Raw genomic sequence first — 22,951 nt, forward strand, 5'->3', positions numbered from 1 at the left:
CACCAAGTCTGAAAAGTGAGCACAGGCGACAGGTCACAGCTCCCCAAGCTGAGTCGCCTGCACCAGACAGCGTGGCTGTGGAGACCCCTTCTGGGGCTTTAGCAGAACTGGCTGATAGAAACGTAGAGGATAAAAGCTGGTGTAACAGGTCCTGGGACATCTACATCGAGCACATCACCGGCCACCGCCAATACCGAGAGTGAGCCGGGGAGACCTCGTGCACCCCCCCCCCCCCGCTGGACCCTATCCCCTGAGCCCTGAACCCACCAAACCTAGCTGAATCCCGCCACGTGAGGGTCACCCCATCCCCATTACCGAGCCCGCTTACTTATACCCATGACTGTCTCTACTTCCCGTATGGGTGTTAGACCCTCACCGCTTATCGACTGTTTCCTGATCCCGCCCACCGGTTACCCACCCCTCATTGGGGACATTGCAGTCTGTATATACTATGTGTGCTGCCCAGCCCCAAAACACCAACATACCCCTATACTCTGTATGTTACCCCCAATGACCAATAACTGACGCTTCAAATTTTCTGTATTGTTTATTTTTTAAATATTTCCTGGCTTCGAGACATGGGTGTGGCTGCTGCAAGCGAGGTGTGATTGCAGCTCCTGTAGAAATACCTGAGCTAGCTTTAAACTCGCTGGCTCGGCTCCTGGAGCAGCACCGGCTTCAATGCCGGGCTAATTACCCAGGGTTCCAGGTACCGCCTGCACTGAAGCCTGTGCTGCCACAGCTTCACTGCTCTGGCACCAGTGCTAGCTAGCTTGGGTCTATCTACTCCAGCTGCAGACACATCTCGTGATTGCAGTGTAGATGTAGACCTAGTGGTTCTTCTTTCAGCTCCCCCCTCTCTTGCTGCACTGTTCCCAAGATGCACCACCGCAGAGGGGGAGGATCAGTGTCCCAAGCGAAAAACCAAGCCCCTGTATAGTGGTGTTTTTTTAAAACTAGTTGTCCTGCAATCTCCAGAATGCTCATTTCAGTCCAATTGCAGTGTGGCTCAGTGGTTAGACACACCGCTACTTCTGTACTCTTGAGCCTGGTTCTGTGAGATGCAGAGCGTCCTTCACCTACCATTGACGTCATGGGGACCTAAGGATACACACCACTTCACAGAGTAGGGCTTACAGCCAAGCAGTTTAGCATGTGCTTAGGTCCATCTTATTTAGCAAAGCACTTACATCTGTGCTTAGCTTTAAGCACATGCATAAGTCACATTCATAAGTCAACTAAAGTTAAGCACATGCTTAGGTGATCTGCTGATGAGGGCTGGTTCATTGAATTGGTGCCTGAGAGAATTAGGCCCCATTGAAGTCAGCAGGTGCTTTACCACTGATTTCAAGAGACTAGGAGCCACCCCTGATGACCTGTTCCTGTGCTTGAATGCAGTGATCTAGCCTATTACCCAGGGCCCAGTGCTGAGCGGTACAGCACTCTCAGTGGAAATTGAGGTGGCTCAACACCTGCCAAGATTGGACCAGTTGTGAATTACAGGTCTGTCTCCTCTTACGCAGGGGTTCCGGTCCGCAGTTAACTCGTAAAGCGAAAACCGCGTATAGCCAAAACCCCATTGAGTTCAAGGGCGGGTGAAATACAGGTATAGATATAAATCCTCTTACCTGGACATAATGGGCCCTACTTGCCCTACTGAATGCAGGCTCAGGGCAGTATTAAAATTGTTGTTTTTCTCTTTTTTTTGTTTTTTGTTTTTGCCGACCGTGTAAAGTTGAAATTGCGCATGTTAAATGCGCTTAAGATGCGACAGACCTGTATATTAAAGATCTGGCATGAGAAATGTATGCAATTAAATAGCCGTTGTCCAGATCTCTGATGTGAACTGTGCTATTCAGACACATCACTCGCTCTTTGTTATGATTTATAGAAATAGATACCATCAGATAGCTTTAGGAGTGATTTGAAGTAATTGATAAGATTGTAATTGCTGCTGATTACTTTAAATAACATCCTCCCAATTATGGATTGGTTTATTTCTAACAAAAGACATTACATTGTATTATTATTGGAGTCGGGATCATTTGTTTAGTAGAGACCTTTGGCTGAAGGCTGATTTAGAAGCACCTCTTTTCCCAGTAGATGGGCAGTCTGTAATTCCATTCGGTCAGGTAACTGATATGTGAAGCGCAAGGAAGGAAGAGAACTACATGGGTCCGATTCTCCTATCGATTACCCCAGTGTAAATCCAGAGTAAGTCCAGTAAAGTCAATGGAAATTTGTCCAGAGATGATGCGAAACTCCTGATAGTGGAGGGGGGGCACAATGTAAAGTTTCTGAGGGGCACGTGACTGCCTCATGCCTTGCCTCTGAAGGAACAGGAGTAGTGCCAGGACAGCAGCTAGCCAGCGCCTTGGGGAGTGTCTCATGGAGCTGGGCTCCACGGGCAGGGGCTGGCTGTAGGGGCGGTATCACTGGCCAGTGCTGGGCTCCTTCAGGGGAGAGGCAAAAGCACAGATTGGAGCTGTGCTGCCCGCCCTGCCTGGGGAGCGCCCAGCTGTGCAGAGGGGGCCCAGCTCAGGAAGTAGGGCAGGGAGGGCTGCTGGGCAGCCAGCCACTGCCCCAGCTCCCACAGCATGGAGAACCAGGGGCCCAAGCAGGCTGGGCGGCTCCCACCAGCTATCAATCTGCCAGCTCCTGGCAGGAGGCGATGGTTTTCGAACAGTGGGACGCACCCCACCGTTTGAAAACCTCTGGTAAATGGAGGGCAGAAATCTGGGGGGGGGGCATGTTACCCTGCATGCCTCCCCACATGTCATCTCTGTTCCCACAATACCTATGGTTTGACCAAATGGCAGCCCAAAGGGAAAATGTAACTCTAGAGAAGCATCTGAAGGATTTAAACACCGTTGGGGCTGAGGAATTGTAGGGTGATCTAAAGGGGGTTTAATGAGGAGAAATGGGATGGAACTGAGTGAAGGATAATTTTGCATTTGCGAGCAGTGAGATTTCTTAGACTTTGGAAAAGCTTCTTAACGGTGGTAGCTCAAGTTCTTGAATCATGTGAAATTGCACCAGATAAAGCATTTGAAAACGTAGTCTAAGGACCCTGGAGGAATGAACTGAATGACCTAACTGACCTTTCTCTGATTGCTGTCATTGGAAGTGGAGGTACAGATGAAGCCTGGTTTTCAGAAGAGCTGACCACCTGTGTCTCCTGGATTTCAACCAGAGTTGTTGATGCTCAAGGCTGCTGAAAACCAAACCCATAATACATAACCCTGCTTAAATGGAGTCAGGAATTCTTCTTGTAAATGTGGAACCAAAGGTGTTCCATTTCTTTTCAATAGCAACATTCTGAGTCCCTGCTCCTGTCCCAATCTTTCTGCATTTCCAGAAAAGAACGAAACCAAAATACACCCCAAGGTGACATTTTGACTAAAATAAGTCTCTCTCAACACTGCTTTCTAACCGCTAGTTAATTGATACTCAGTCACAATGAAATATCCACGGGACTGCTCATTGCATTCACACTAACACCAAATCTTCTGCCAATTAATTCCAGCAAATAGAAAACTGATGCAGGAAACCTAAAATCTCACTGCAGTGCTGCTGCTCTTTTCTTCCTCTCCGCGGTCTGGTTTGAATTTCAATGCATGGTTCGGTAAACACACAAATCTTATCTTAGCAAAGGAATTCAATATTCTTTATGGTCGGAAACTTGGCACAGTGCTTCCCCCCCGTGAATGGGGGGAGGGAGAAGTAAACATTTCTTAATGTTTATATTTGCAACCCAGCAGATTCTTATTGATTGTTTTTATGTAAACAGGAGCTGAAAATATTATAAGGAAGTGGAGACTATTGAGCCCAAACCACTGCTGCTTAGGTAGTATCTTAGCCCTGGTCTACACTACGAGTTTAGGTCGAATTCAGCAGCGTTAGATCGATTTAACCCTGCACCCATCCACACGACGAAGCCATTTTTGTCGACTTAAAGGGCTCTTAAAATCAATATTTGTACTCCTCCCCGATGAGGGGATTAGTGCTGAAATTGACCCTGCTGGGTCGAATTTGGGGTAGTGTGGAGGCAATTCAACGGTATTGGCCTCCGGGAGCTACCCCAGAGTGCGCCATTGTGACCGCGCTGGACAGCACTCTCAACTCAGATGCATTGGCCAGGTAGACAGGAAAAGCCCCGCGAACTTTTGAGTTTCATTTCCTGTTTGGCCACCATGACGAGCTGATCAGCACAGGTGACCATGGAGTCCCAGAATCGCAAAAGAGCTCCAGCATGGACCGAACGGGAGGTATGGGATCTGATCGCTGTATGGGGAGACGAATCCATGGTATCAGAAGTCCATTCTAAAAGACGAAATGATTAAGCGCAGCCAGACACCAGGGCGGTTAGAGCGCAGCAGGGTGCGCTGTGCATTAGAGAAGCTTTGAAAACCAGTTTCATGACTGGCCAGGCTACAGTGTGAAAGTTCTGTTTCTTTCTCCTTGATGAAAACCCGCCCCTTGGTTCACTCTACTTCCCTGTAAGCCAACCGCCCTCCCCTCCCACCTCTGATCTCCGCTTGCAGAGGCAGTAAAGTCATTGTTTCAAATTCATGCATTCTTTATTAATTCATCACACAAATGGGATAACTGCCAAGGTAGCCCAGGGGTGGGGTAGTTGTAGGGGCACCCCCTAGACTGGCATGCAGCTCATCATAGAAGTGGGATGTCTGAGGCTCTGACCGGGAGCAGCCGTTTGCCTCTCTGGTTCTTTGGTAGGCTTGCCTGATATTCCAGGCAGGACTGAATCTCCATTAGATGAAACTTAAAGAAGGGAATGACCTGGAGTCACTCCCATTTATGTCCAGGCACCGCAACCGACCTCACTGAGGCCGGCCAGGAGGAACCAGGAGACAGCAGCACATGGTACAATACAGCTGCTAACCGTCTTTGCTAACTTGCAAAGGCAAGGAGCTGCTGCTGTACCGCGTCTGCCAGCAGCACCCAGGAGACATACGGTGACAGTAAGCTGAGCGGGCTCCATGCTTGTATGTCGTCTGCATGGGTAACCCAGGAAAAAAGGCAAGAAATGATTTTTTGCCGTTGCTTTCACGGGGGGCTGACGACATGTACCCGGAACCACCAGCAACAATGTTTTTGCCCCATCAGGCATTGTGAGCTCAACCCAGAATTCCAATGGGCGGCGGAGACTGCGGGAACTGTGGGATAGCTACCCACAGTGCAACGCGCCGAAAGTCGACGCTAGCCTCGGTACTGTGGACGCACTCTGCCGACGTAATGGTCTTAAGTGGGGACATACATAGTCGACTGTATCAAATCAACTTATATTAAATCGACCTAATTTCATAGTGTAGACATACCCTAAGTCTGTTTCAGTGCTGGCTCCCCCTTGACAAATAACAAATGGCTGATCTTTCGTGTCTTGCTGATCTAACCTTTTGGAGTTCTATGCAGAATTGTTCTTGAATCCCAGAATACATAGATTTTGGCGCGCTCTCTCTCTCTCTCATTTAGTCAAACCCAGGCTGGGGCAGTTGAAACAAAAATATTGACCTGGCCTGATGAGTAAAATGAATTTGGATCCATGTCACTTAAACAACTGCTAAACATGATGGGGAAATGTTTAAAGTGCCATTTTCGAACAAGGTAGGAAGCCGTGTGGCTAGAGCATTGGACTGAAGCTCAGTCCAGTTCTAGTCCCAGCAGTGCCAGCTTCCTCCTGGGTGCCCTTGGGCAAGTCACTGCCCTGCTCTGTGCCTCAGTTTGCCCATTTGTAAAATGGAGACACTGATGCAAACTTTTTGTTAAGTGCTTTGAGATCTACAGATGAAAAGTGCTATGCAAGAGGTAGGGATTATTAGTTTTTAAAATAGTTTTATTAAAAAGTGACACATCCTCTTAATAATCTATCATGTTAAATATATCACGGTTCTCAATAGTCATGCTGAGTGAAAATGGCTTAGTGATAATTGTTGGTCAGTACAAATTGTCTTCCACGTCATGTCCACTCCCAGTTAGATGGGACAGAGATGGGAGTTTTTCTGTTCACTTTTATATTATGTTAAATTATTTTACTTTCATTTGTAAACACGCGTTAGCATAACACCTTGCTGACGGTGAGGTTTTTTCTGCTAAGCTGTTTGCCAAGCTTTCATGTCCATGGAGCAAACAATGCAACCACTGTGTCAGCATTCTCTAAACGGGCAATATAAAAGAAGGTTTCAGATTGTCTGGAGAAGGCTCCAACCACCTACGTTATCTAACACAGCCATACAATTCAGACCTGTTAGACAGTTTATCCTTCCAAAAATGATTGTCTATGAAAGAACAAAGGAGATATCCAGGGAAATGTGTGTGTTGGTTTCGTTAAGATTACAGTGCAGCCTGGAAAAGCCTGTTTCAGTCCTAAAGTTTGTAGGTGTTGATGTAACGTTAACGTCTCCAGTGCCCTGCTTGCCTATAAAATCGCACACCAGGTGGCCTAGAAGTCTTAAGTCCTGTAAACCCAAAAACCACCCCTCTCTCCCAGTGAATCAAATCACAGGCAAGGATTCTGTGCTTTACAGAACCGATTGATATGAACCCTGTGAGTGCTAGGAAATTACTCCTGCTGGTCAGCTACCTTATGCATTGTTGCAAAAAGGGTGTCATAAGGAGGAGGGAGAGAACTTGTTCACCTTAGCCTCTAAGGATAGAACCAGAAGCAATGGGTTTAAACTGCAGCAAGGGAGGTCTAGGTTGGACATTAGGAAAAAGTTCCTAACTGTCAGGGTGGTTAAACACTGGAATAAATTGCCTAGGGAGGTTGTGGAATCTCCGTCTCTGGAGATATTTAAGAGTAGGTTAGATAAATGTCTATCAGGGATGGTCTAGACAGTATTTGGTCCTGCCATGCGGGCAGGGGACTGGACTCGATGACCTCTCGAGGTCCCTTCCAGTCCTAGAATCTATGAATCTATGAATCTATGATAGATTGGTGATGGTGGAAGGTAGCACTGGAGAGAATCTACTTTTAGTTTGCCACCTGCCATAGAACATCATATGGAGCTGTTATACTAAGGGATGTCATTGTAAGCCCATCATTTGCACTAGAAATAACTTGAAAAGGGATAAAGTCTCGGGCATTCATTTGGTTTCTGTGTTTTCAGTAATTGCGTAATCGATGTGCAATCCATGACTATATAAACCACTGCTTCCCAGGCCTGTCGTTGTGTGCTCCATGCTTGTGCAAACCAGCCTTGTGCATCTTAGTGCTTGTACAAACTCTCCCTATTGTGCCTGCCAGTGTGTGCTCTGGGCTTGCCTCAGTCCTGCCTGCCGTACATGGTGTATTCCCATTATCTTTATATTTTGATTGATCATGCATTGTAAACTCTGATTTACAGAGCAAGAAATCACTGTCAAAATCAGGTATTTTCCAGGCACTCCTCTTCTTCCCTTCAGTGCTGGTGAAGTCAACAAACAGAATCACCTGAAATACTGGGCCAGCTCTGCCGCGGAGTACTGGGACAGCACATTCCCACCCAGGACATGTCTACGCTGCAAGCGAGAAGTAGGACATACCCGAGCCAGCTTTGATCTAGCCTGTGCTGCGCTGCCACTCGATCAAAGCTAGCTCAAGGGTGTCTGCACATGCTGCAGTTACGCTCCTGATGGCAGTATAGATGTACCCACAGTAAAGTGAGTCCATAACACATCTTGCTCCCGTGATGGCAGCAAATTCTGAAGTGACACACAGGCTCCAGGCAGTCCCCTTACCATCTTGCAAACTCTTGGAATTTTATCACAAGTCTTTCAATACTTGGTGGTGTTCGTAAGGGCCCAACTGCTGGAGCCACATCATTACAAAAGATGTCTCAGCTTTTATTTAAAAAAACAAAGTGTGACTTGTGCTTAAAAATGTGAAGTGAATGTGACCTAAAGGCCAGAAACCGGAAGACAAAGGACCTCCCATTTATTATTTTTAAAAGTCCAATCATTTTAAAACCAAGCTTGTGATTTTTGAAAGCTTGGGGTTGGCAATACCGAACTGAATTACAGTAGATGAGAAGCTGGCTATGAGTCAGCAGTGTGCCCTTGTTGCTGAGAAGGCTAACGGCATATTGGACTGCATTGCCAGCAGATCAAGGGAAGTGATCATTCCCCTCTATTCGACACTGGTGAGGCCACACCTGGAGTATTGCATCCAGTTCTGGTTCCCCCCCCCCCCCCCCACTATAGTAAGGATGTGGACAAATTGGAGAGAGTCCAGCGGAGGGGAACGAAAATGATCAGGGGGCTGGGGAACATGACTTGAGGAGAGGCTGAGGGAACTGGACTTGTTTAATCTGCAGAAGAGAAGAGTGAGGGGGGATTTGATAGCAGCCTTCAACTACCTGAAGGCGGGTTCCAAAGAGGATGGAGCTCGGCTGTTCTCAGTGGTGGCAGATGACAGAACAAGGAGCAATGGTCTCAAGTTGCAGTGCGGGAGGTCTAAGTTGGATATTAGGAAACTGTTTCACTAGGAGGGTGGGGAACAGGGCCGGTACTACCATTAAGGCGAACTAGGCGGTTGCCTAGGGCGCCAAGATTTGGGGGCGCCAAAAAGCGGTTCCCCCAGTTTTTTTTTCCACAGTGTTCCTCCCGGAGCGCACTGTCGCCGCTCCACTTCTCCCGCCTCCCAGGCTTGCAGCGCCAATCAGCTGTTTGGCACCGCAAGCCTGGGAGGAGAATTAGAGCGGGGGCGTCATGCTCAGGGAGGAGGCGGAGCAGAGGTGAGCTGGGGTGGGGAGGTGCCGCACTGCTCCCCGGGCCGGGGGGGGGGTGGGGAGTTGCTGCAGGGGTGCCTCAAGACGGGGGGGAGCTGCCATAGGGCTCCCCACCCCAGCTCACCTCTGCAACGCCCCCTCCCCAAACACGCCGTCGCTGCTCCATTTCTCCTACCTCCCAGGCTTGTGGCGCCAATCAGCTGTTTGGCGCCACAAGCCCGGGAGGGGAGGAGAATTAGAGCAGGGGCAGCGTGCTCAGGGAGGAGGCGGAGCAGAGGTGAGCTGGGGTGGGGAGCTGCTGCGGGGGGGGTGCCTCAGGGTCGGGGGGGAAGCTGCCACAGGGCTGGGGGGGCGCAAGGTGGAAGTTTCGCCTAGGGCGCAAAACTTCCTTGCACCGGCCCTGGTGGTGAAGCACTGGAATGGGTTACCTAGGGAGGTGGTGGAATCTCCATCCTTAGAGGTTTTTAAGTCCCAGCTTGACAGAGCCCTGGCTGGGATGATTTAGTTGGTGTTGGTCCAGCTTTGAGCAGGGGATTGGACTAGATGACCTCCTGAGGTCTCTTCCAACCCTAATCTTCTATGATTCTATGAATTCAAACATGCACGTGACTGGCAGCTGACCTAGTACGCATATCACTGAACAGCAAGAGTTTTACAGCAACTCTCAAGAGTTTTACAGCAACTTCTACATCCTATTCAGGAGTGACATCAACTAGTTCCCAAAAGAGGAGTTCTATCTATCTGCCTATCCATTGTGCTTCTCTGGACCCAGTTACCATGGTATCTCACAATGCCCCCATGAGGTAGGGTACTGAGGCACAGAGAGATTAAGGGTATATCTACACTGTAGGTGTACCTGACCTAACTTTGAACTTGAACAACACTAGCAGCGAAGCCACAGTAGCACGTTAGCCCCATCTACCCAGGATGCAGGGTACATAAGAGTATAAGAATGGTCATACTGGGTCAGACCTGGGTCCATCTAGCCCAGTATCCTGTCTTCCGACAGCGGCCAGTGCCAGGTGCCTCAGAGGGAATGAACAGAATAGGCAATCATCAAGCGATCCATCCCCTGTTGCCCATTCCCAGCTTCTGGCAAACAGAGGATAGGGATACCATCTCTGTCCATCCTGGCTAATAGCCATTGATGGACCTAGCCTCCATGAACTTACGTAGTTCTTTTTTGAACCCTGTTATAGTCTTGGCCCTCACAACATCCTCCAGCAAGGAGTTCCACAGGTTGACTGTGCACTGTGTGAAGAAATACTTCCTTTTATTTGTTTTAAATCTGCTGCCTATTAATTTCATTTGGTGACCCCAGTCTTGTGTTATGAGAAGTAGTAAACAACACTTCCTTATCCACTTTCTATACACCAGTCATGAATTTATAGCCCTCTATCATATCCCCCTTTAGTCGTCTCTTTTCCAAGCTGAAAAGTCCCAGTCTTATTAATCTCTCCTCATATGGAAGCTATTCCATACCCCTAATCATTTTTGCTGCCATTTTCTGAACCTTTTCTAATATATCTTTTTTGAGATGGGATTTTGAGACATCTGCACGCAGTATTCAAGATGTGGGCATACCATGGATTTATATAGAGGCAATATGATATTTTCTGTTTATTATCTATCCCTTTCTTAATGATTCCCAACATTCTGTTCGCTTTTTTGACTAAAGTGGGCTACAGCCCACTTCAAGCTTATGCTCAAATAAATTTGTTAGTCTCTAAGGTGCCACAAGTACTCCTGTTCTTTTTGCGGATACAGACTAACACGGCTGCTACTCTGAAACCAGTTTTGTGAGATCATTTTGTAGCTCTTCGTAGTCTGCCTAGTCCCAGTATCTTGAGCAGTTTTGTATAATCTGCAAATTTTGCCACCTCACTGTTTACCCCTTTTTCCAGATCATTTATGAATATGTTGAACAGGCCTGGTCCCAGTACAGACCCCTGAGGGGCACCACTATTTACCTCTCTCCATTTTGAAAACTGACCATTTATTCCTACCCTTTGTTTCCTACCTTTTAACCAGTTACCAATCCACAAGAGGACCTTCCCTCTGATCCCATGAGAGCTCTCTTTCCTTAAGAGCCTTTGGTAAGGGACCTCGTAAAAGGCTTTCTGAAAATCTAAGTATAGTATATCCACTGGATCCCCCTTGTCCACATGCTTGTTGACCCCCTCAAAGAATTCTAATAGGGCTTGTCTATACTTACGCGCTGGTTCGGCGGCAGGCAATCGAACTTCTGGGTTCGATTTATCGCGTCTAGTCTGGACGCGATAAATCGAACTCAGAAGTGCTCCCCGTCGACTCTGGTAATCCTGCTCGCCGCGAGGAGTACACGGAGTCGACGGGGGAGCCCTGCCTGCCGGGTGTGGACGGCGGTAAGTTCGAACTAAGGTACATCGACTTCAGCTACGTTATTCACGTAGCTGAAGTTGCGTACCTTAGTTCGATTTGGGGGTTTAGTGTAGACCAAGCCATAGATTGGTGAGGCATGATTTCCCTTTACAAAAACCATGTTGACTTTTCCCCAACAAATTATGTTAATGTCTGTGTCTCACAATTTTGTTCTTTACTGTAGTTTCTACCAGTTTGCCCGGTACTGAAGTCAGGCTTACTGGCCTGTAATTGCTGGGATCACCTCTGGAGCCCTTTTTAAAAATTGGCATCACATTAGCTATCCTCCAGTCATCTGGTAGCAAAGCTGATTTAAATGATAGGTTACAGACTAGAGTTGGTAGTTCTTCAATTTCACATTTGAGTTCCTTCAGAACTCTTGGGTGAATACCGTCTGGTCCTGGAGACTTATTACTGTTTAGGTTATCAATTTATTCCAAAATCTCCTCTAATGACACCTCAATCTGGGAGTTCCTCAGATTTGTCACCTAAAAAGAATGGCTCAGGTTTGGGAATCTCTCACATCCTCAGCCATGAAGACTGACGCAAAGAATTCATTTAGTTTCTCCACAATAGCCTTATCGTCCTTGAGTGCTCCTTTAGCATCTTGATCATCCAGTGGCTCCACTGGTTGTTTAACAGGCTTCCTGTTTCTGATGTACTTAAAAATGTGTTTGCTATTACTTTGAGTCTTTGGCTAGCAGTACATCAGATTCTTTTTTAGCCTTTCTGATTATATTTTTACACTTCATTTGCCAGTGTTTATGCTCCTTTTTATTTTCCTCACTAGGATTTAACTTCCACTTTTTAAAGGATGCCTTTTTGCCTCTCACTGCTTCTTTTACTTGGTTGTTTAGCCACCGTCGCACTTTTTTGGTTCTCTTACTATGTTTTTTAATTTGGGGATACATTTAAGTTGAGCCTCTATTATGGTGTCTTTAACAAGTTTCCATGCAGCTTGCAGGGATTTCACTTTTGGTGCTGTACCTTTTAATTTCTGTTTAACTTCCTCAGTTTTGTGTAGTTCCTTTTTCTGAAATTAAATGCTACAGTGTTGGGCTGCTGTGGTGTTTCCCCAGCCACAGGGTTGTTTAAATTTAATTATATTATGGTCACTGTTACCAAGCGGTCCAGCTATAATGACTTCTTGGACCAGATCTTGTGCTCCACTTAGGACTAAATCTAGAATTGCCTCTCATCTGGTGGGTCCCAGGACTAACTGCTCCAAGAAGCAGTCGTTTAAAGGTGTCAAGAAACTTTATCTCTGCATCCCGTCCTGAGGTGACATGTACCCAGTCAATATGGGGATAGTTGAAATCCCCTGTTATTGAGTTTTTTTTATTTTTATAGCCTCTCTAATCTCCCTGAGCATTTCACAGTCACTATCACCATCCTGGCCAGGTGGTCGGTAATATATCCCTACTGCTATATTCTTATTATTAGAGCATGGAATTACTATCCATAGAGATTCTATGGAACAGTTTGGTTCATTTAAAATGTTTACTACTTTTGATTCTAGGCTCTTTCACATATAGTGCCATTCCCGCCCCAAAACGACCTGTTCTGTCCTTCTGATATATTTTGTACCCTGGTATTACTGTGGCCCATTGATTATCCTCATTCCACCAAGTTTCTGTAATGCCTATTATATCAATATCCTCATTTAATTCGAGGGACTCTAGTTTCACTCATCCTATTATTTAGACTTCTAGCATTTGTATATAAGCACTTTTAAAACTTGTCACTTTTTAGCTGTTTGCCATTACATGATGTAATTGGATGGGCCTCTCTTTCATTTGACATACTTGTGTGCTACCATTGCTTCATTGCTCTTGGTACTCCAGCTAACTCAGGTGTATCTACACGTGCTTCAGTCACACTGTCTGAGTGCAGTGTACCCTAATCTATTTGCCCTAGGTCTCTGGCAGAGAAGGAACTTGACTCTGGGTGGCTGGAATCCCAGGCTAGCACATTAGCCTCTGGACCAGCCTTCCTCTCCTCTGCTCTTCTCCAGCCCTGCTCTGGAAGGACGATTGATCAGTATGATGCTGGACAATTGAAGGCATGAGGCACAAAAGGAAATAAGGGGAAAGATCAGATGAGGAGCTTAGGGGATGTCTCCGTGAAACCAACTCTGATGGAGTTTGGAGGAGATGAGCCATTGTGAAGCCATTCCCCACTTCCTCCTCTCTTTTTTGGGCCATTTCCTGAAGTTCCTACTTAGACAAAACTCCCATTAATCTCAGTGAGAGAGTTGCCTATGGACTGATTGAGGATTCTGGAATTTCATTCCGGTATTCTCTCAGTCTTGTATCCCCTCCCATCCCTTTTGCTTTTCTAAAACAGCAATTGCCTTTTGTTCCAACCCTATGGAGTTTATTGTCTTAACTGTGAGTAATAAGCTTTCCTGTGGCCCCTGTCAGTTCCCTGAGGATGATCTCACTCCCATATTTTAAGTGTTTCACTTCTTGTTATTCATTTTTTTTCCGCTGGTAAAAGTCTTAGTGGTTTTGTGCTTCTCCTTAGCAGAAGCTCCCAGTCATATTATCTTCCAGCGTGGCATCCCAGAGGGCTTCCACTTTAGGATGAACGATATTGTTATTATCTAGGCTCTGTGGTCCAATGAAGTTGCCTTAAGCTGTTCTATAAATCTGGGCATAATTTAATAAGTGACTATAGATTTTCCATCTCGGGGGCTTTACTCTTCTCGTGAGTTGCTATTAACTGCAGTATTTATCACAAGGCTTCTCGTTAGAAGGCAGCATAGCTAGCAGTGTGGGCATAACCAAAAGGGATGGCCAAAATGTTCTGGCCTAGGCCCAGACCCTCAAAGACCTCCTCACTTCCATGGAAATCAATGAATGAAATCAGTGGAACCAAGAGGAGTTTAGACCCTAGCTGAGTACATGGGGAGGGGAAGGATTCACAGTCATTTCTGGGCCCTCTGGATTGCAGTTCAGAAATGTTCACACTTGTTCTCCTCTCATGAGAGTTCATATGAGTGAAATGTTGAGATTAGAAATGTTCATCAGAAGCACATTTCAGGCAGGGGCATCATTTGCTATGGATTAAGAGGTGCAGTCCTCCCCCAACCTTGGTTTGCCCCACTGTCCCCAATTTTTTGTCTCTATGCTCCACTTCTCCCTCGCCCCAACTTTTTGTGGGATATCATTTAATCACATATAATGTTCTATATGCTGACACAACTTTGCCCCCTGCCAAAATTTTTCTGATTTCAAGCCTGTAGCCAAGATTCAGTTAGTTAAGGGAATAAAAGATCATTTTATGGCAAAATGAAGCTTGTTTCAGGTACAAATGTAAGTGACTTGCAAAGGACACAACAGCCAATGAGGAAACTGAAACAGCACCATGCAGCTTTGGGAACGAGGCACAAAGCTCGACTAGCAAATGCCAAGCATTGACTAGCTGATGAAGGGTCAAAGTTTCAAAAGTACCTAAGTGATTTAGGAGATTAAATCTCATTTTCAAAAGTGACTTAGGCACTTAGGAGCCTAAATTTCATTAAGAGTCTATGGGACCTAGGCTCCCGGGGCCAGATTTTCAAAGTTATTTAGGCACCTAAAGAATAAATCCCTCTTGGTGTCTATCTGCATCTTTTTGAAATTTAGCCCTAAATTCTGTTTTCAAGACGCAGGCAACTAAGATTACAAATACAGTCAAATACAGACGCTCCCCGACTTACGCAAGCATTCCGTTCTGGAACGCCTTGTGTAACTCCGGTTTTGTGTAAGTTGGAAACGTATACCCGACCGTTACTCAAAAAAAAAGAAAAAAAAACCCCACCATTACCATTACCATTTCTAGCTTACGGAACTTTTTCCGTAAATGCGGATTTGCGTAAGTCGGGTTTGCGTAACCCGGGGGGCGTCTGTCAGGGATTTGTGGATATTAACCTAGAAGGACCAAAGCTTACTCTCAAAGTCACTTCGTATTGCCGCTGCTATGTTTGCTCCTCACTTATGCCAGTCAGCAGCACATGTAGTTGTAAAGCTGTCACTGGAAGCACTTGATTTGTTTTCCCTTGTGCTCTGAGGCCTTTTCTAACATTAGATTCCCCCCCCCCCCCAGGGAATTCCCCATCATCACTCGGGCAGATATAGCACAGTGGTGGTTTGCTGTAGTGTAAACAAGGCTCTGGGGGATGCTGTTCTTTTTCAACTGTCTCCACGTGCTCTGAGCAGAGCTAGGTGATGTGGTTGGAAGGCCATTGGTGCCAGTGCTTTGTCTACACTAGAGTTCAGATCATTGCTACTACCCGGGGACCTGTACCTGTGGCAGCTACAATAGGCATTTCAGGGATAAAAGTCTAGTGTAGATGCAGTCAGAAAGACCTGTCAGAAAGAAATTCTCACCCTTTCAAAGGCCACTGGCCTCCAGATAGAAGAAAGTTACAGCAAGTGGATGTTACTAATTGGAGCTATTTACAAATAGACTGTGGTGCAATGCCACTAAGATCCTTAGACGTGCTTAGCCTTGCCACGTAGAGAGTTAGCTGTGATGCACATGTCTGATTTGGGTGAGTGACTGGTTTTAAGGCTCTGGATGTAGTGTTCATTGGGATGCAATGCTCTAGCTAGAAGGTGACCCCTCTGTAATGACACACACACACACACCTCTTTCTTCCACAGGTATAGTTTCCTTGCACAGAAAATGCACTGCCTCTCATTTTTCAGCATAGCCTTTTTTTTGGTGAGGCAAGAGAATCAAATCTTTAACGTGCCCTCTTCCTCTCTTTTCCCAACACCTCACTGCCCCGCAATAGAATCATAGAATATCAGGGTTGGAAGGGATCTCAGGAGGTCATCTAGTCCAACCCCTGGTCAAAGGGGGACCAACACCAACTAAATCATCCCAGCCATGGCTTTGTCAAGCCTGACCTTAAAAGCCTCTAAGGAAGGAGATTCCACCACCTCCCTAGGGAACCCATTCCAGTGCTTCACCACCCTCCTAGTGAAATAGTGTTTCCTAATATCCAACCTAGACCTCCCCCACTGCAACTTGAGACCATTACTCCTAGTATCAGTACATCAGTATTTTTCCCCCTTAGTTCTTTGCTCCAATGAAATGCAAAGACACCAACATTGGCCTGTAACGGGGTGCAGACTCACCACAGTGGCACCTCCTGCTGGTTGGTTTGGGAATTAGCTCTTTCAGCAGTACGCCTTCGCTAGTGGTATCTCGCTCACCGTTACTCTCGTGGTCTCCACTGTCCTCACAGTCAGACCCACGTCACTCCCAGACCACAGCGTCTGCTTCTGGACACTGCCCTCCGGCTGTGCCCGCTCCGCTGGCTCTCCCCCCTTCCAGGGACCAGCAGCTTCTGGATCTCAGTCCTCACTCACCTCAGTCCTCAGTCTAGCCCCTTCCTCCAAGGGCAAACTGCAGTCTGGCTTAGCCACTCATCACTGGCAAGTGGGGGGGAAAGAGGGGAGGCCAGGCCCCCCAGTCCAGGCCCCGACCCAGGGACCCTCTAGCCACAGCCACTTACTCCTCCAACTCTCCTCTACTACCTACTTCCCTGGGCCACTTCCCCATCACCTTCTCTGCCCCTTTGTGTAAGGGCCCCAGTCTGGCAGTCGTCAACCCAGAGCTCTCCCATCCTCTGTTGACCCTGCCCCAGGGTGACCAGATGTCCCGATTTTATAGGGACAGTCCCCATATTTGGGAGTTTTTTCTATATAGGCTCCTATTACCCCCCCACCCCCTGTCCCGATTTTTCACACTTGCTATCTGGTCACCCTGCCCTGCCCTGCTCTGCTCTATCTTAGGTGCTTCTCTAAGAGCCAGTTCTTCTCCCTTTGCCCTCTAGGGAGAGACTGAGCTCCCCTCTGCCCTGCAGCCTTCTTATAGGGCCCAGCCTGGCCATGATTGGCTGCTTTTAAGTCACCACTTGATTGGCTCCCAATAGGCCCTTCCAGGATTGGCTGTGGCGCTGCGCAGCTTCGCTGGCTTGCTTTAACCCCTTCCACCCCAGAATGGAGCAGCTGCCCCAATACACGGCCACACAGTATGTGCATGGAAAGTGGCCTCTCTGTGAGGTGCAGCATGACCTGCCCTCCTCTTTACAGCCTGAAATACTCAATGTTGTCCATTAGGTACTTGTACTCAGTTCCCGCAGCAGCTGGGAGCAGTGACAGTTGAGCAGTTTCATGCATAGGGTATGTCTGCACTGCAATCCGGACAGTATTCATAGGCACACCTGAGCGAGCATTGATCAAAGGAGCTCAGTGAAATTAGTAATGTTGCCATGGTAGCATGGGCTAGCTGTCCAAGTACGTACCCGGGTCCCGGGTGGGATTGTACTCCAGTAGCTAGCCCAGGCTGCCACAGCTACACTACTGTTTGTAGCCAGCTAGCTCAGTCTAGGCTAGCTGTGATATGCCTACGTATGCAGCAATCATGCCTCCTGATTGCCAGGCAGATGTACCCATAGAGACATCAGCACCCGTCCTGGGACCTCACCCTGCCAAGTTTGGGAGCGGTTGCATGGAGCTCTGGGAATTTCAAATCAATATTTGCCCCCTCGGGTACAGGCATTTTCACAGCATGCTCATGTTTAAACCTAATTTCATTTTCAAGGTTCAGCCCTGGAGGACGTAAGTCCATCATTGAACCCGAACCAACAAATGAGCAGAAAACTCAGCAGGAACCCCAGGCAGCCTCAGAACAAACTGACAGCAACATCTCTGTGAGGTTTGTACCGAAATTGTCAGCCTCAAGCGTCGGATTCTGACAGAGCTTTCTGTAGGGGACCCATTCCACCACAACCGTCCCGTCTGTGAGCTGTCAGGGCCGTCCTAGAGGATCTGGCGGTCACAGATGGCCTTTCCCAGCAACCCAGTGGGACTTGTGCGTTTCCCAGTTTGATTTCCCACTAGTGCGGGCTGCAGGAGATAAACATCTATTGGACACTTGGTAAAGCTCTGGTGACTTATTCCTTTTCTCTCCGTATGTTTCCCCAGAAACTCCAGAGAGATGGATGTGGAGAAACATGCCAATGGGACGAGTGAAGAGGAGACCCAACGCAAAGAGCCGCTGGACAGAAATGATTCCTCAGAAATAAAGGTATCAATTCCTCTAGCCCTACTGCCTGGATCCCATGAAGTCCGAGTCATTCACCTGCTTGACCTGCTCACTCCAGCAGAATCAGACTAGTCACCTTCCCTACCTTTAAACCTTCCAAATTGCCTGCTGACTTGGTAGGTCATACATCTAGGGTGGGATTTTCAAACACTCACTGCATCGCTCTAACTCTGCTCTTCACAGCGTCTCAGTAGTAAAACTCCCATTAACTTTAACGAGAGCTAAATTAGGCTGACACTAAGCACTTTGAAAAATCACACCTCTCTTCTCCACTGATCTAATTCTCACCCAGCACCAGGCTAGGCCTGTGTTTACATACTAACTTCAAAAGCAGTTACTGACTCTCTCCCTAATTTACACAAGTAGCTTCTAACTTCCTCTGCATCATCAGAGATCTACAACCTATCCTGAAAGATGATCCTTTACTCTCACAGATCTTGGGAGACAGACCTGTCCTCGCTTACAGACAACCCCCCAACCTAAAGCAAATACTCACCAGCAACCACACATCACTGAACAAAACCACTAACCCAGGAACCTATCCTTGTAACAAACCCCGATGTCAACTCTGTCCACATATCTATTCCAGTGACATCATCATAGGACCTAATCACATCAGCCATACCATCAGGGGCTCGTTCACCTGCACATCTACCAATGTGATATATGCCATCATGTGCCAGCAATGCCCCTCTGCCATGTACATTGGCCAAACCGGACAGTCTCTACGCAAAAGAATTAATGGACACAAATCTGACATCAGGAATCAAAATACTCAAAAACCAGTGGGAGAACACTTTAACCTGTCTGGTCATTCAGTGACAGACCTGCGGGTGGCTATATTACAACAGAAAAACTTCAAAAACAGACTCCAACGAGAAACTGCTGAGCTAGAATTGATATGCAAACTAGACACAATCAACTCCGGTTTGAATAAGGACTGGGAATGGCTGAGCCATTACAGACATTGAATCTGTCTCCCCTTGTTAGTATTCTCACACTTGTTATCTAACTGTCTGTCTGTACTAGGCTAGCTTGATTATCACTTCAAAAGTTTTTTTTTTTTCTCTTAATTAATTGGCCTCTCAGAGGTGGTAAGACAACTCCCACCTGTTTATGCTCTCTGTATGTGTGTATATATATCTCCTCAATATATGTTCCATTCTATATGCATCCGAAGAAGTGGGCTGTAGTCCACGAAAGCTTATGCTCTAATAAATTTGTTAGTCTCTAAGGTGCCACAAGTCCTCCTGTTCTTCTAACTTCCTAGTCTTTTCTAATGCAATCTACACTGAGGACTGACCTACAAACACCCCACACTGGCTCAAATCCAGCTAGAACTGCCTACTGATGTAGTTGCTACCCTCTTCCTGTATCTCTTAATCCATGGGGGATGGTGACAAGGAAAGTCAACAGGTACTTGTGTGAAATGATGCTTTGGAGAGAAAGGCACAAAGTCTGTCATTTGCTAAATTCTTATGCATGGCTTTGAAAATTCTCTTCAGTTCTCTGACCTTTAGCTGTTAGCCTTGCTTCTTTAGACATTGATGTTAATGTTTATCAGAATTGCCTCCTAGTTCTGTATCCCACTGAAGAGAATATGTTAATGGAACATTAAGATGAAAGGAAGGCAGTATTTCCTAATGGATAGAGCACAGGACTCCGGAGACCTGGGTTCTATTCCCAGCTGTGCCACTGGTCTGCTGGGTGACCTTGGGCAAGTCATTTCCCTCTTGTGCCACAGTTTCCCCACCTGTAAAATGGGAGTTGTGCTACTGGCTTCCTTTGTTTTGAGGTTGACTGATGAAAAATAGTGGAGAAGAGCTGGATAGTATCATTATGACGTTGTGAAGCATACAGAATTCAAGAGGTGGCAAAATTAAGTTTGCAGCACGTTCTAGTTAAGGGTCACCAGGTGGTTACTGTTAAGAATTTAACTATCATAATGGAATATTCACTCTGGAAATTTTCTCTTGACTGGGAAAAATGGTGCTCAGTGACCATAAATACATTGTGAGCCGCGTTTTCAAATGCAGGCCTGTAGTGTATTCAACATTGTCTGCTTGGTTGCTCTGGTTGTGTAACGCCAACAGACCCCTGTCATCGTTGGGCAGGATTGAACTGGGGACCTCTGGAGCTTAGTGCATGAGCTAAAAGCCAACAGGCTCTTAGCTAAGGCTGTAGAGCAGACACATTTTCTCTCTCTCTCTCTCTAAGTGCAACTAGATGGGACAGACCACCACACCCAGGAGGTGTGTGGGTTACAGTTGCACAGGTGAACCAGGTAAATGCATATATTAGTAGTTAAGTATGGCCCTAACTACGCCTCTTGCTTCATTTGCACATCAGTTGTGTGCCCACACTTTTCTGAACCTGGGTCTGGGCCTTTGGCTTTTGATGAGATGTACCTATGTATGTGTAATACAATAATGTATGCAGCAGGCGTGCTATGTTCAGAGACTGACCCAGCCAGGAGCAAAATGGCTGCAGTGTTCGTTGTGAAAAGGAAGGGGTGGGCTCAAGATTGGGAGAGGCAGTTTGCTTGCCCTAGCTCAGTGGCTCTCAACCTTTCCAGACAATTACCCCTTCCAGGAGTCTGATTTGTCTTGTGCACCCCAAGTTTCACCCCACTTAAACTACTTGCTCACAAAATCAGGCATAAAAATACAAAAAGTGTCACAGCACACTATTACTAACAAATTGCTGACTTTCTCATTTTGACCATACATTAGGGTTCCTTCCCCACTCTGAACTTTGGGGTACAGATGTGGGGACCCACATGAAAGACCCTCTAAGCTTATTTTACCAGCTTAGGTTAAAAACTTTCCCAAGGCACAAATTCCACCTTGCCTTGAACAGTATGCTGCCACCAAGTGATTTAGACAAAGAATCAGGGGAAAGGACCACTTGGAGTCCTATTCCCCCAAGCCCTGCACCCCCCTTTCCTGGGGAAGGCTTGAGAATAATATCCTCACCACTTGGTACAGGTGAACACAGACCCAAACCCTTGGATTTTAGGAACAATGAAAAATCAATTGGGTTCTTAAAAGAAGAATTTTAATTAAAGAAAAGGTAAAAGAATCACCTCGGTAAAATCAGGATGGTAAGTACTTTACAGAATAACAAAAGACTCAAACACACAGAAAATTTCCCCTCTAGGCAAAACTTCAAAGTTACAAAAACAGGGATAAACCTCCCTCTTAGCACAGGGAAAAATTACAAGCTAAAACAAAAGGTAATCTAACGCATTTTTTGCTATTACTTACTATTTTTGCAAGACTAGATGCTTAGTTTAGATATGGCTTAGGGAGATGTATTTTCCCTGCCCTGTTTCCTTGTTGACTCCAGGAGACACAGACAAAAAACCTTCCCCCACAGATTTGAAAGTATCTTTTCCCCTTATTGGTCCTTTTGGTCAGGTGCCACCCAGGTTATCTGAGCTTCTTAACCCTTTACAGGTAAAAGAGGAATTAACCCTTTACAGGGTAAAGAGGGATTTTATGCTACCCTTAGCTGTATGTTTATGACACCATATAATTATAAAATAAATCAATTGGAATATAAATACTGTCGTGTATTCAGCATTGCCTGCTTGGTTGGTGTGGTTGCACAGGTGACCCATACAGTTCAGTGTATAGTATATAGAGCAGTATAAACAAGTCATTGTCTGACATTTTAGTTTGTACTGACTTCACTAGTGCTTTTTATGTAGCCTGTGGTAAAACTAGGCAAATATCTAGATGAGTTGATGTACCCCCTGGAAGAGCTCTGGGTACACGTTCACCCGGTTGAGAACCACTGCCCTAACTTGTGCTGCTTGTTTCCTAGATGCTAATGGTGGGTGCCGATGGGGTGGAAGGCATTTCTCTGACTCAGAGCCCGGCGGAGCTCAAGGAATCACTGTGGTTTGTGGAGTCGGAAGACCTTCTTGCAACAGGGGTGGAAGAAGTAAGTAGGAGATTCACTGGATTTAAGACTGTTCTCTCACTCCCTTGTCTCTTGCCTCACTTCTAAGGATCATTCCCAGGCACACCCCTGTAGCAGCCCCACAAAATGTCCTATACCACACGCTGTACGATGCTGCCATCATTGCAACATGTGTTAACTGGTTCTAAGACTCATGGACCTTAAAGTCTATGTATCTTTTAGAACCTTTCTTCTGAAGAGCAGTAACACCTTTCTGAGGGAAAACTCCCAATGACTTCACTTTCACTGATTTCAATAAAAGCTTTGCCTGGATAGAGTGTAAAGACTTCAATACTCATCCCTTCACTAAGTAATTGGTTAATAATAACAATTCTGGCAGTGGTTTGCCTTAGCACACAGCCCAGGAACAAAATCAGGCGTGTTGGGAGTAAGCCGAACTGAGTCCCTGTGTCTTGCATTGGGCTCTGCTGACTCTTACTTTGTCTGAAGGCCCTTCAAGGGCTGGGAATTCCAGTGAAGAGGAACCTCACCTGAGAGGACCTCCTGCCACCCAAGACCGCACTAATGCTGCCTTCGTGACCATGGAGACTACGTATCCCCTATGCCCCTTCAGTTTAGATCAGGGGGGTTGTAAGCCGGAGATTAGAAACATTCCATTTGTGCCTGCCTCCACTGGAGGAGCCAGTATCATCTGTGCCTTGCTCCAAACAACTGCTGTGCAGAGGAGAATGCCAGGGCATTTGACAGGATGAAGCTCTTTTGAAGTTGCTATCCATTGATTTCTGCACTTTGAA

The 22,951-nt window shown here is 46.5% G+C and overlaps 1 protein-coding gene across 2 annotated transcripts in view; it reads left to right on the forward strand.

Moving 5' to 3' along the window:
- HYDIN (HYDIN axonemal central pair apparatus protein) overlaps positions 1-22,951 on the forward strand; it is a 446,593-nt gene that overhangs the window by 286,813 nt on the left and 136,829 nt on the right. For both annotated transcript variants that reach the window (XM_065567801.1, XM_065567802.1), the window contains 3 exons: positions 17,727-17,840; positions 18,110-18,212; positions 22,059-22,178. In XM_065567801.1, the coding sequence (XP_065423873.1) occupies positions 17,727-17,840; positions 18,110-18,212; positions 22,059-22,178 (337 nt within the window). The remainder of the gene's footprint in view (positions 1-17,726; positions 17,841-18,109; positions 18,213-22,058; positions 22,179-22,951) is intronic.

The sequence above is a fragment of the Chrysemys picta genome, chromosome 14, assembly GCF_011386835.1.
Source record: "Chrysemys picta bellii isolate R12L10 chromosome 14, ASM1138683v2, whole genome shotgun sequence".
Lineage (NCBI taxonomy): Eukaryota > Metazoa > Chordata > Testudines > Emydidae > Chrysemys > Chrysemys picta.